This window comes from Diceros bicornis, chromosome 5 (genome assembly GCF_020826845.1).
Source record: "Diceros bicornis minor isolate mBicDic1 chromosome 5, mDicBic1.mat.cur, whole genome shotgun sequence".
Taxonomy (NCBI): Eukaryota; Metazoa; Chordata; class Mammalia; order Perissodactyla; family Rhinocerotidae; genus Diceros; species Diceros bicornis.
Genome location: NC_080744.1, coordinates 68,112,476 through 68,124,851, shown reverse-complemented (window position 1 = coordinate 68,124,851; position 12,376 = coordinate 68,112,476). Strand labels below are relative to the sequence as shown.

The window sequence follows — 12,376 nt, the reverse complement described above, 5'->3', positions numbered from 1 at the left end:
GCAAGTGATTGCCCACTGAAAGAAAGCCTGTGTGGCTGGAGTGTAGCTAGGGGGCGTGTTGGGGGGTGAGGACAGACACACAAGCAAGGTCAGGCCCGGTGGCCTCGGCAGGCCTCTGTAAGGAGTCTGCATGTGTAGCAGGCACTGAGCCTGACCAGTGGCCATGATTTGCCCCTTCATACTACTTCTGCTTCCTCCCCGCTTCATCTATTTATTCATTTATTTTGACAGAAGTATTTTAAAGTAAATTAGACAAATTATAATATTTCATCCCTAATACGTCAGCATGCATCTCTAAAAAGCAGTTTCCTACAAAGCCACAATACCTTTATCATACCTAATAAAGTTAACAATAATTTTTTAATATCTAACACCTAGTCCACATTCAAATTTCCCTAATGGTCCCCAAAATGTCTTTTATAGCTGGTTTGTTCAAGGCAGAGTCCAATCAAGGATTATATGTCTCTCTAATCATTTTTTTTGTGTGTGTGAGGGAGATCAGCCCTGAGCTAACATCCGTGCTAATCCTCCTCTTTTTGCTGAGGAAGACCAGCTCTGAGCTAACATCTATTGCCAATCCTCCTCCTTTATTTCCCCACAGCCCCAGTAGATAGTTGCATGTCATAGCTCTACATCCTTCTAGTTGCTGTATGTGGGACGTGGCCTCAGCATGGCCAGAGAAGCGGTGCGTCGGTGCGCGCCTGGGATCCGAACCCGGGCCGCCAGTAGTGGAGCACGCGCACTTAACCACTAAGCCACGGGGCTGGCCCTCTTTAATCATTTTTAATCTAGATGGAATTACCTGCCCCACCTCCTACCCACCTCACCTCTTTTTTGGTTTTCATGATACTGACCTAAGAGTCCAAGCCAGTTGCCCTTTGAGATGCCCTATCACATTCTGGATTTGGCTGAAAGGTGTTGTTAACTTGTTCCTCTGTCTGTGGTTTTCCTGCACACTGGGAATCAGATCTGAAGCCCTGGCTATTATCTTCAAGGACACCTCCTAGGTGCAGCTCTGTACTCCAGACTGCCTCACATTAGGAGGCACCCAGCTTCTGGCTGTCCCACTGTAGTGAGGCTGAAATAGATCACAGGCAAGGTGTGACAGCCAGACCTCTGTGTTGTAAAGGTATGTTTCACACCTTGTGACCACTAAGTAATCTGTGGGGGGACTTCTTTGTTTTGTCGGCCTCTTTTTGTTTAAATTAAGGTGTAATTTACATACAGTAAAATTCGCCCTTTTTAGAGTGCGAGTTTTGACAAATACATGTACTCATGTAACCATTGTCACAATCAAGAGATAAAACATTTTCCATCACCCCCCAAAATTTGCCCATGTACCTTTGTAGTCAACATTTCCACCCTACCACCTGGCAACCACTGATCTGCTTTGTCCCTATAGTTTTTGCCTTCTCCATAATATCGTATAAATAGAATCTTTAGTAAGTAGACTTTTGAGTCTGGTTTCTTTCTCTTAGCATAATGCATTTGAGATCCATCCATGTTGTCATGCTTATCTGCTCAATACTTTTTATTGCTGAGTGTATTCCCCTGTGTAGATGCACCAGTGTGTTTATCCATTTACTAGTTGAGGGACATTGGGTGGTTTACGGGAGGTGATTCTTTGGCACCATGCAAATACCCAACTTCACATCACACCCACCTGTCAGCTAATGACTTTAGCATCCTTGATAGTCCTTGCCTCAACCAAGTATTTAATTGGGAGTTACAAAGGGTTATTTTCTAACTCTGTTAATCCTTCTACACTAGCTGGAATTTTTCTGTAAAGAAGAGCTTTACCTCATTGCCTAGGGCTACTTGGTTATCCTGAAATACTAAAAAAAGAAAAAAAAATTAAGGGGAATTCCTTCCCCTTAATTATCAACTTCAGACTAAGAATTTGGTGCAATAACAACATCCAATGGTAACATATTAGGATTGATTTGGGGTTTTTTTTTGGGGGGGGGGTGGAGAGGGACTTTTTCTTTTAAGGACTCTCTTCTATTATGGACTCATGGAGTTTTTTTACATTCAACATCTTTAAATCCATTGCAGTCCTCATCTTTCCCAGGCCCCAGTCATTGAAAGAGCACTTTATTAGGCTATATTGGGCTATACTTTATTGGGGCTTCCCAAACACGGAAACACAATTCCATCCTTAAGAGACTCCAGCTGGTACAAGAGGCAAATGAGTAAATACACAATGACAACGCAACGTCATACTAGCGACGAGAGACGTGTCTGTGGGATTCTGTGAGAGCACAGAAGAGGGAGCGCCATCTGGGAAATCAAGCTAGATTATACATTTGATGAGACTTAAAACTTTCCTTATGACTTCTGTCTGCCATTTAATTTTTGTTTTATTCCGTTTTTCATTTTTGTTTTCTTTTTCTTGCCCTCCTGTGGGTTACTGGAACATTTTTTAGAAGTCCAGTTTGACCTGTCTATATTGTTTTTGAGTATATTACATTGCACAGCCTTTGAAGAGGTTGTCCAAGCGTTACATTACACACCGTACTTGTCACAGTTCACTTGTATCGACATTTTGTCAGTTTGAATGAAGTGTAGAAACGTTACCTCCCTTTACCCTCTCCTGGTTATAATAACCTTAAATATTTCCTCCACATACATTGACAACCACATTCAACAGGGTTAGAAGTTTTGCTTCGTCAAACATAATTAAAATACTCAAGAGAAGGAAAGTCTCCTGTATCCATATTTTCACTCTTTCCATTGTTATTCCTTCCTGATGTTCCAAGATTCTTTCTGTTACCATTTCCTCTCTGTGAAGATATCCTCGTTTAGCCTTTTTATTTTTAGGTTAGGTCTGCTGGTGACAAATTATATTAGTGATCCTTCATCTGAGAATGTCTTGATTTCCCCCTTTAGTCTTGACGTAAATTTTGCTGAATGTACGGGGCCCACCCGGTGGCGCAGTGGTTAAGTGCACGCGCTCCACTGCGGTGGCCTGGGGTTCGCAGGTTCAGATCCCGGGCGTGCACTGATGCACGGCTTGTCAAGTCATGCTGTGATGGTGTCCCATATAAAGTAGAGGAAGATGGACACGGATGTTAGCCCAGAGCCAATCTTCCTCGGCAAAAAGAGGAGGATTGGCAACGGATGTTAGCTCAGGACTAATCTTCGTCACAAAAATAAAAAAAATTTGCTGAATATAGAATTCTGGGTTGACACTCCTTTTCTTTCAGGCCTGAAAAATGTCGTGCTTCTTCCTTCTGGCCTCGATGGGTTCTGATGAGAAATCCGGGTTCTAATGAGAAATTGCTGTCATTCAAATTGTTTCCTCATAGGTAAGGTGTCATTTCTCTCCTGCTGCTTCCAAGATCTTTTCTTTTCTTTAGTTTTCAGAAGTTTGATTATGATGTATCTTGGCACTGATTTCTTTTGGTTTATCTTGTTTGGGCTTCATTCAGCTTCTTGAATCTGTAAGTTTATGTCTTTTGCCAAATTTAGGACATTTTTAGCCATTATTTCTTGGAATACTTTTTCTGTCCCACCCTCTTCCTCCTCACCTTCTGGGGCTCTGATGACACTACTCTGAATGGTAGACCTTTTGTCCTACAGGTCCCTGAGGCTCTGTTTTATTGTTTTCTGTTGTTGTTGTTTTGGTTTTCCAAGCTATTTTCTCTCTGTTGTTCAGATTGGGTAATTTCTATTGATCTATCTTCAAATTCACTGATTCTTTATGTTCAAATTCACGGATTTTTTTCTTCTGCTGTTAATTCCATCCATTGAGATTTTTACTTTGGTTATTGTGGCTTGCAGTTCTAAAATTTCTTATCTGGTTCTTTATATCTTGTTTCCTTGCTGAGACTTGAGGCATTTTTATGATGGCTGCTGTAAAATCCTTGCTATAGAATTCTAACATCTGAGTCATCTTGGTCTTGGCACCTGTTGTCTTTTCTCATTCAAGTCGAGATTTTCTTGGTTCTTGGTATGATGAATGATTTTTTTATCCAGGACATTTTGGGTATTATAGACTCTGGATCTTATTTAAGTCTTCTCTTTCAGCAGGCCTACTCTGACACGGTGCCTGTGGGGAAAGGGGGATGCCACCTTTTTATTACCAGGTGGGTGGAAGTCTAGGCCCCCACTCAGCCTTTGCTGGCAGGGGTGAAAGAGGGGCTGCAGTTTTTCTGTGGTGTATGCCTGGAGTACAGTGGTTACTGGAAGTTTTCTGTTTTGCTGGACTGCCTCTTTCTCAGTCCTTTGCCTAGAGAAAGCAGGCTTCTGTTGGGGCTTTTTTTGTTTCTGTATTGGTGTTTCCAAGTTGCTGGCTTCTCCAACAGCCAGCCCGGGAAACATGAAGCTGTAAGAACATCTAAGGAATACCCTGCAGTGTTGTTCTTCAGGTCCTGAGGATCCTAGCCAGTCTGCCTTTTTCTCTCCACCTTTCAGAGTCTTCTCATGTTTGTTTTATATATAATGTCCAAAGTTTTTAGCTGTACTTAGTGGGAGAAATGGGGTAAAGTGCATTTGCTCCGTCTTTCCAGAAGCAGAAGTCAGGGTGGAGTCAGTGCTTATCCTTTTGATGCTTAAATTGTCCCATCTTTGGCCAGCGGGACAAGCTGCCTCCTTTGGACATGACTCATTCATTATTCTTTGACAGGTTCCCTGCACTGAAAGATGTTCCAGGCTCACCGTGTACTCTCCCCCTCAGCCCTGGAATCCATCTCTTCTACAAAGAGCTCTGGCTGGTCTAAGTCAGTTCCAGGAGGCCACTTGTCTTAGTCTGCTCAGGCTGCTATAACAAAATACCATAGACTGAGTGGCTTAAACTACAGACATTTATTTCTCAAAGTTCCAGAGGCTGGGAAATCCGAGAACAACTGGCAGATTCAGTTCTTGGTGAGGGCCCTCTCCTGCTTTGTAGACAGCTGTCTTCTTGCTATGTTCTCATGTGGCCTTTCCTTGGTACACGCTTGTGGAGATAATCTCTCCATCTTTCTCTTCTTATAAGGGCACTAATCCCATCATGAGGATCTGACTCTCATAACCTCATCTAAACCTAATTACTTCCAAACGCCCCAGCTCCTAAAACCATCTCATTGGGGGTTAGGGCTTCAACATACGGATTTGGGGGGGACAGAAACAGTCAATCCATAACCCCATTCCTCTTGCCAATGAGTGGTTCAGGCATAGGCCGTTCTGTCTTCCTAAAGAAGAGGACAGGAAGACCAGGGCTCTCTCCCTTCTCTACCTGGGGCATCTGGCACTGGGGCCATGCACTTGGTGCCCGCCTAAGGACAAGGCTAGCACAGACAGGGCAGAGCCGAGAGCTTCACAGGCCCGGGAGTGAGAATCCTGACCTTCCTGTCTACAGAAAAGCTGTTTCATTTTGGTCCTCAGTCTGCCTCACCCTTGACCTGCCTCAGTCAGCAGCTGAGAAGAGAAAATGAGTGATGGGTCAGGGAGGTCTGTGTGCCACTCGATCTCTCTCACAAAAACCTTTGATCTGAAACCAAAAGAAACCCATGCACACACTCCTTGACACTTCTGTTTATTCTTCCTGCTTGTGAACACCGCTGACAAGTGCCTTTCATGGGGAAGGAAGGCAATGCTGGGCAAGTCCTCAGGATCCCTATGCTGAGTTCCCAAGTGGGAGCCTAGGAAGGCAGAGATCCGAGGCCAGGCTCCCAGGGTCCTGACGTGGGGGCCACCCTCTGAAGTTTGGAGCGCAGTGACTCGATGGGTCGGGCAGCTCCACACGGGCTCCAAACACTCTTCTCAGCCCAGGGAGCTCATCAAGGTCTGGGCCTGCTTCAGTTCTGTGGGGGAGAGGTAGGCAGTGGGCAGTGGTCAAGCAGAATCTGGGAGGGCCCCTTACTCCTCCAGGGACAGCTGAGCCTCACCTGCCAGGAGGACCTGGAACTTGTCTGCTGAGAGGGACATGGCAACCGGCTGGGCCGGGGCACCTGGGGCAGCTGCCACCTGCAGCCGTAGGTGCACCATGGGCTCTTCCACGGACCGCAGCAGGCTGGAGCTCAGCGTGTAGTCCACCCGCCAGCCCACGCCGGCCAGTCTGTTCACTGCGAGACAGGACGGGGTGGGGCTCTCAGGACCAGGGGCAGGCGAGCCAGGCAGCCTCAGCCCACACCCTGGCTCAACCCTCAGCCCTTCAAGCCTGTGTGGCCTCTGAGAGCTCTCATCCCTCAGGTGCTCAATAATTGGGAGGTCAGATTCTCCAAAGCAGATCTCAGAGGAAGGAAACCTGGCTGGAGTCAGGAGCCCCGGCTCTGCGACTGCTGGACCTGTGACCAGGGTGAAGTCTGCTCTCTGAGGACAGGCACCTGCCATGCTGCATGCAGACCCACCCTGGCCTGCCCCGCACTCACCGCGCAGGCTGCAGGCCCGCAGGTGCTCCTGCAGGGGGCTTTGCTTCTCCTCATAACAGCGACACAGGCTGGCCGCGTGCTCTAGGAGCAGAACAGAGGTGCCCTGAAGCAGCAGGTGGGGGCTGGGGCTGCTCGGAGGGTGGGTCTCAGGCTCTGGGCCAGAGAGGGCGCATGTCAGGGTCACATGGCCTGGCCTGCGGTCCAGCAGCAACTGGGCCCACAGGTCACCAACCAGCCTGCCTGCGCCCCCATACCTTTGGGCAGCCCCAGCTGCTGCAGCTCGCTGGACAAGGACTCGCCATCCACGCTGTGCTTGGCCGCACTCGAGAGGATGAAGCTCAGCACCGCCACTGTGGCCTTCACGTCGCCCGCCTCTGGGGGACCGTGCGTTGGGGACGGGGTGTCACTGTGGCCCAGCCCCCTCCTTGCTGCCCCACTATCATCAGCTCAGAGCCCCCAGGCCTCCTTGAGCCAGGAGCACTGCTGCTGCTGGCAGAGGACAGGGGGTGGGACTGTCACTGTCCTCCTTTCCCTCACGCTCCTGCACCGAGGCGGGTGGGGCAGCGCAGGCCGCGGTGCGGAGCGGCCTCTGTGCCAGGCCCTGGCTGAGTACCCAGGATCGTCCAAAGGTCTGTGGGCTCAGTGAGGTACTCACCAAACCTGGCGTCAGCAGTGAGCTTCAGGATCTTCTCGTACTATGGGAAAAGGAGGCCTCAGGGGGTGCCAGGCCCCTGCCCAGCAGCCCCTCACCCCCCGGCCTGGATCCTCCGGTAAGGATGGGAGGGATCTGGGGAGGGCAGGAGGCGGATCACCCATCTCCCTGGGCCTGGTGCAGTTTCAGGGCACTGGGGTCACAGTTTCGTGGGACAATGGGGTGCTGGGCCCTGCACTCACGTCAATCCCCTGTCCCAGAAGCTCCTTCAGCACCTGGCTACACAGCAGCCGCAGCTTCACAGAGGACTGGAGGGGGAGAATCACATCAGCCACACTGGCCCACCTCATCCCTCCATGCTGGGGCTGGGGGGAGGCTGGCTCAGAGAGGGCTAGCCACACAATCAAAGTCAGACAGCATGCTAGGACAGGCTGAGAACACTGAGGCCCCTCCCCACCAGTGACCTCACCACCCTCCACCACCACAGCACCCCCTCAACCACCCCCCCAGTAGACCCTGTGCACTCAACAATCTTGGCCAGTGTGCTGATCTCTGCCAGGACCCAGTCAGGACAGTCCAGATCACCACAGAACCGGAACCTCTGCATGGGAGTGAGGCAGGCAGTCAGGCCAGAGGGAGGACTGAGGTGTGGCCACGATCCAGCTGTGTCTCCCCACTACTGCTCCTCAGGGAGCAAGATGGATGCTCTCTGGCCACCTGTTCTCCCCTATTCCCAGGCTGTTTAGAGACCCCTCTCCCTGACCCACCCGCCACCACACTCGTTCTGATGCACACACTCATCTGCTCGGCAAACATCGCCTGAGCGCCCTCTCAGTGGCAGATCTGAGTGCTGGGGTACAGCACGGAACTAAACAAAGTCCCTGGCCTCATGACACGTGTGACCTCTCTCACGGGCTCCAGCCACAATGGCCCCCTTGCTGTTCCTCAGTCACACCAGGCACGCTCCTGCCGCTGTCCTTGCCGTCCCCTGTGTGTAGCTTGCTTGCTCTCACTGCATTCAGGTCTCTGCTTAAGTGACACCTCTTCCAACAGGCCTTCCCTGACCACACTTTCTAAAATAGCCCCTTGCGCAAGGAAATTTCAGGAACCAGTGGATTATGTTCATTATCTTGATAATGGTGATGTTTTCATGAATATATACATGTCAAAACTTATTGAACTGTACACTTTACATATGTGTGGTTTATTGACTGTTGATGATATTTCAATAAAGCTCTTTAAAAAAATAAAATAGCTCTTCACCATCATGCTCTAGCCCCTGATCCTTCCTTCTTGATCTCCACAGCACTTATCACAGCATTTATCACATCACATTTCATTATTTATTCGAGGTCTGTCTCCACTGTTTGAATGCAAACTCAGTCAACCATGTCGTGCCAAAATCCTCCATTTGCCTGATCAATTGTCCTTTTTCCTATTTGCCTGGAAAAGCTCTAACCCACAGCAATACACATGTCCATCTTCCCATGCCTCTACCTGGGCTGCTTACAGGTGCTGGGAAGAAAACCCTGCAAACCGAGAACACAGCACATCCGGGTTCTCCTGATTCTGCCCTCTGTGCAGCCTGGTGACACCACACCCTCGACTCGGCCCCACCGTCCACTGTATCGGCCACTCCAGAGCTGCCCCACGACCTTCAACCTCCAATGTTCCTGCTCCTTTTCACCTGCATACTGCACACCCCCTGGTCACACCTGACCCCACCGCACTGGGGCTTCTACATAGGCCTCCAAGGAAGTCCTCTAGCCACGGTCACAAATGACTCTCTTATCACTAAGTCCAGTCTTCCTCTTCCTTAACTCCTCAGCAGCATCTGACACAAACCCATTCTTCTTGAAGCACCCCACTCTTCTGGATTTCTCCCTCTGGCCTGGCCTCCGTCTCATTGGCTGGCTCACCCTCCTTTCCCCCGCCCCCAAAAGGTGAACTCCACAGGTCGCCTGCTGTCATGACTCTGGGGCAGGGGACTGAGGTGATGGGGGCTAAGGACAGTCTTGCACTTCTTTCTCTATTTCAGGGGGTTCTAACATTTTTGTGCCATGGAGTCATCTGGCATCTGGTAAACTCTATAGGCCTTTCTCAAAACAGTGTTCTTAAATGCATATAATACATAGGATTACAAAGGAAACTAATTAAAAGTTATTAAAATATTCAAAACAAATTGGTGATATGGGATATGTTTTAAGTATAGTAACCATCATAATTTAGAAATGAGCATAAACAATAAGTAAACAATGCCAACAGCTGTCATGTGATATGAAAATATCTCTGATTTCTATTAGTGACAAAGTCGGAGGTGCTGCTAATAATACAGGGGTTTGGGGACCGGCCCGGTGGCGTAGTGGTTAAGTTCGTACCCTCTGCTTCAGCGGCCCAGGGTTCGCAGGTTCAGATCCCAGGTGCAGACCTACGCACTGCTTATCAAGCCATGCTGTGGCAGCATCCCACATAAATTAGAGGAAGATGGGCATGGATGTTAGCTCAGGGCCAGTCTTCCTCAGCAAAAGGATTGGCAACAGGGCTGATCTTCCTCACCAAAAAAAAACAAAAAACTGGGATTTGTTGCCAACATTCATAATTGAAGGAAATACTGAATTTCAGTTTGAAGTTAGTGAAATCTAAGACAGAAGATTTTTCCTAAGTTTATGGGCCCCTGACTTCTACCCATAGAAGCCTTCTACCACCTCTGTATTATTTACGTATTTTACCATAAGAATGTGTTCCTTGTGTAATTTCTTAAAATGCTGGCATTTCTCTAGGCGCTGTTCTAGGCCCTCTCTTCCCAACTCACATTCTGGCTGAGACAGGTCACACATCCTTAGGGTTCACTGATCATCTTTGTGCTCATGACTCTCAAATTCAAAACTGCCATTGTAGATTCCCTTCTGACCTCCAGACCCTTGAATCCAGATTGTCTCCCAGCCAGCTGCACCTGGCAGCTGAGACACCTCACGCAGCGTGTATCACAGCAACTGGTGCTCTTCTCACTACAACCTGCTCCCCTCCTGGGCTTCCCACCCACTGAGTACCACTACCCGGGAACCAAGCCCAGATGCCCTGCTCGCCTTCTTCCCTCATGCACTTAGCCCCTGAGCCCTGCTGATTTCCCTCACTTCTCTCTATCTCCACTCTCCACCCTAACTCAGGTCACACCATCCCCTGGGGGTCTGCTGCCCCAGCGTGGGCTCTCTGTTCCCCTCTTGCTCCCTCCACAAGTCAGCCAGAAGGATCTTTCTAGCTTCCCAGGGCCCTCTTCTTAAAGTCCAAACTCCTTTACGTGGCTCTCAAGACTCAGCAAGATTTGGTCTTTGCTTACCTGTCCAGCCTCATCTTTCCCTAACCTCCAGTTTACACTCTTCCAGCTAGGTGAACCGCATTCATTCCCAGGGAGCCACGCTCTCTCTCACCTGAAGTCTTTGAATATGCTGTTTCCTGTCTGAAGATACAGCCTCCTCCCTCTCCCCACCCCCACTCCCCAACCCCCATGTCTCCTGACCCATGGTACACAAACTGCATGGCACTCAGCCAGCTTTCTTCCCTGCCCCAGGCCTTCAGATTGCTGTCATCCTCAGGAAGCCTTCCTAACGCTATGCGCAAGGTGCAGTTGGTCTTTCCCTCAAGTCTTAGCTATGACTGCCAATCCAAGCCTCCAACTTTGCCCTTCCCTCCTGCAGCTGAAGTCCCAGTGCCTAGCACACCGCATGGTATAGAGTGGGCACTCAAAATCTGTTGAAGAAATGAATGGATAGATGAGTTGGGAAGTCCCAACCCCAAACCTACTCCTTTCTGACTCTGAGAAGAGTGAAGAGGCTTCCTAACAGTGTGGAAGACTGAACCTAATTCTAAGCAAGTTGTTCTCCAAGTCCCACAGGAGGGCTGGGAAGTGGGCACCTTTGGGAGGTGCGCTTGGGGCAGGGAAAGGCCTGGAAGGGCTCCTGCTCCCGACAAGCCCCAGTTCCTGCTTCGAGGGGCGGGGGCCCTTCCTTCCCGCCAAGGAAGCACCCGGGACTCCAAGCCGGCCGGCTTGCCCTGCCCTCCCTGCCTGCCGGGGACCGGGGTGGAGGTGGCTCTTCTCTAACAGACCCTCGGCCTTCACGGCTGCACCCAAGCTGTTTGCTGAGGGGCCGGGGCAAACTCCCCATCTCCTCGCACCCGGTGGCCCACCCTTCCTGCAGCCGCAGCAGGGAGATTCGGGCGCTCCTGCCCTGCCCGCCCCCAGCATCCCCCGCCTCCCGTTACCCCTCATCCCTCACCATCGCGCCAGGGAGCCCGGGCCAGGAGTTTCTCCTTCCTGCCGCGCCTGGTCAGCTGATCCGGCGGTCACGTGACGCCGGGGGCGGGGCCTCCCCGGGGTTGGGGAGGGAGCTGATCGAGGTCTCTGGAACTGCCGGGGGCTGGAAGGCAGCGTCGCTATACAGGATCCCCAGCACGCTTTCCCGGAAACAACCGACCCCAACCCCCGGCTTAAGTGAGGACAGATCCAAAGCAGTAGGACAGAAGGAGTGGAAGTCGTTTAATTTGTTCAGCTTAAGGGAGCGGGAGCCGAGGAGGCGGGTCTGGCCTTTAGAGTAATTCCCTTGTGAGGGGGTATTCAGGTCATTTCCATGTTTTCCACCAGTAAGCGATGGCATTATATATAGCTGTAGGCTGTGGCAAAAGACATGTTTTTAAAACTATATTAAAACATAATACACATACAGAAAATTGTACACATTGTAAGTACAAAGCTCAATGAAGTTTCAGAAACTGTACATACAGCTCGTGTAACCAGCACCCATACAGCACCATACAGCTCCCAGCACCCAGAGAGACAATGTTAGCAGTACCCCAGCTGTCTCTTTCCAGGGCCTGGGTGTTTCTTTTCTTTTTGATGAATCCCCTTAGTTGCCCAGCAAAAAGCACTGTTAGTTGACGTGCACGCTCAGAACTCTCCCTGTGGCTTCACCAACATTAGATATTTATCTTAATTTTTCCCCATCTAATGGGAGAAAAATAGGTTGTCTTAAATCGCAGTAGTCTGCTTGCTGGTGAGTTTGAGCAAATGGATGGTCTAGGAAATATTCACATGAAGAGGTAAAAACAAACACAAAACAGGAACAACAACAAAAATACACTAGAGAAGAGACTAATAATCAAAGAAGAAATGGAACAGTTTGAGATGGCTCTTCAATTCTCTCCCCTTCCCCCCCCCATACCCCAGGCCCAGCTAGTCTTTTTTTTTTTTTTTTGTGAGGAAGATCAGCCCTGAGCTAACATCTGTACTAATCCTCCTCTTTTTGCTGAGGAAGACTGGCCCTGGGCTAACATCTATTGCCAATCCTCCTCCTTTTTTTAATATATGTAATTTTAT

General features: G+C 49.6%; 1 protein-coding gene across 1 annotated transcript; it reads right to left on the bottom strand.

The window, feature by feature from the left end:
- Positions 1-5,502: 5,502 nt before the first annotated feature.
- Positions 5,503-11,346, bottom strand: COMMD4 (COMM domain containing 4). The gene is made up of 8 exons (XM_058542103.1): positions 11,280-11,346; positions 7,535-7,606; positions 7,248-7,313; positions 7,009-7,048; positions 6,608-6,727; positions 6,354-6,434; positions 5,871-6,047; positions 5,503-5,786 (listed from the first exon to the last, which is right to left on the bottom strand). The coding sequence occupies exons 1-8, from the start codon at positions 11,280-11,282 to the stop codon at positions 5,746-5,748; spliced, it is 600 nt and encodes a 199-aa protein (XP_058398086.1). The 5' UTR covers positions 11,283-11,346; the 3' UTR covers positions 5,503-5,745.
- Between the last annotated feature and the right edge of the window lie 1,030 nt (positions 11,347-12,376).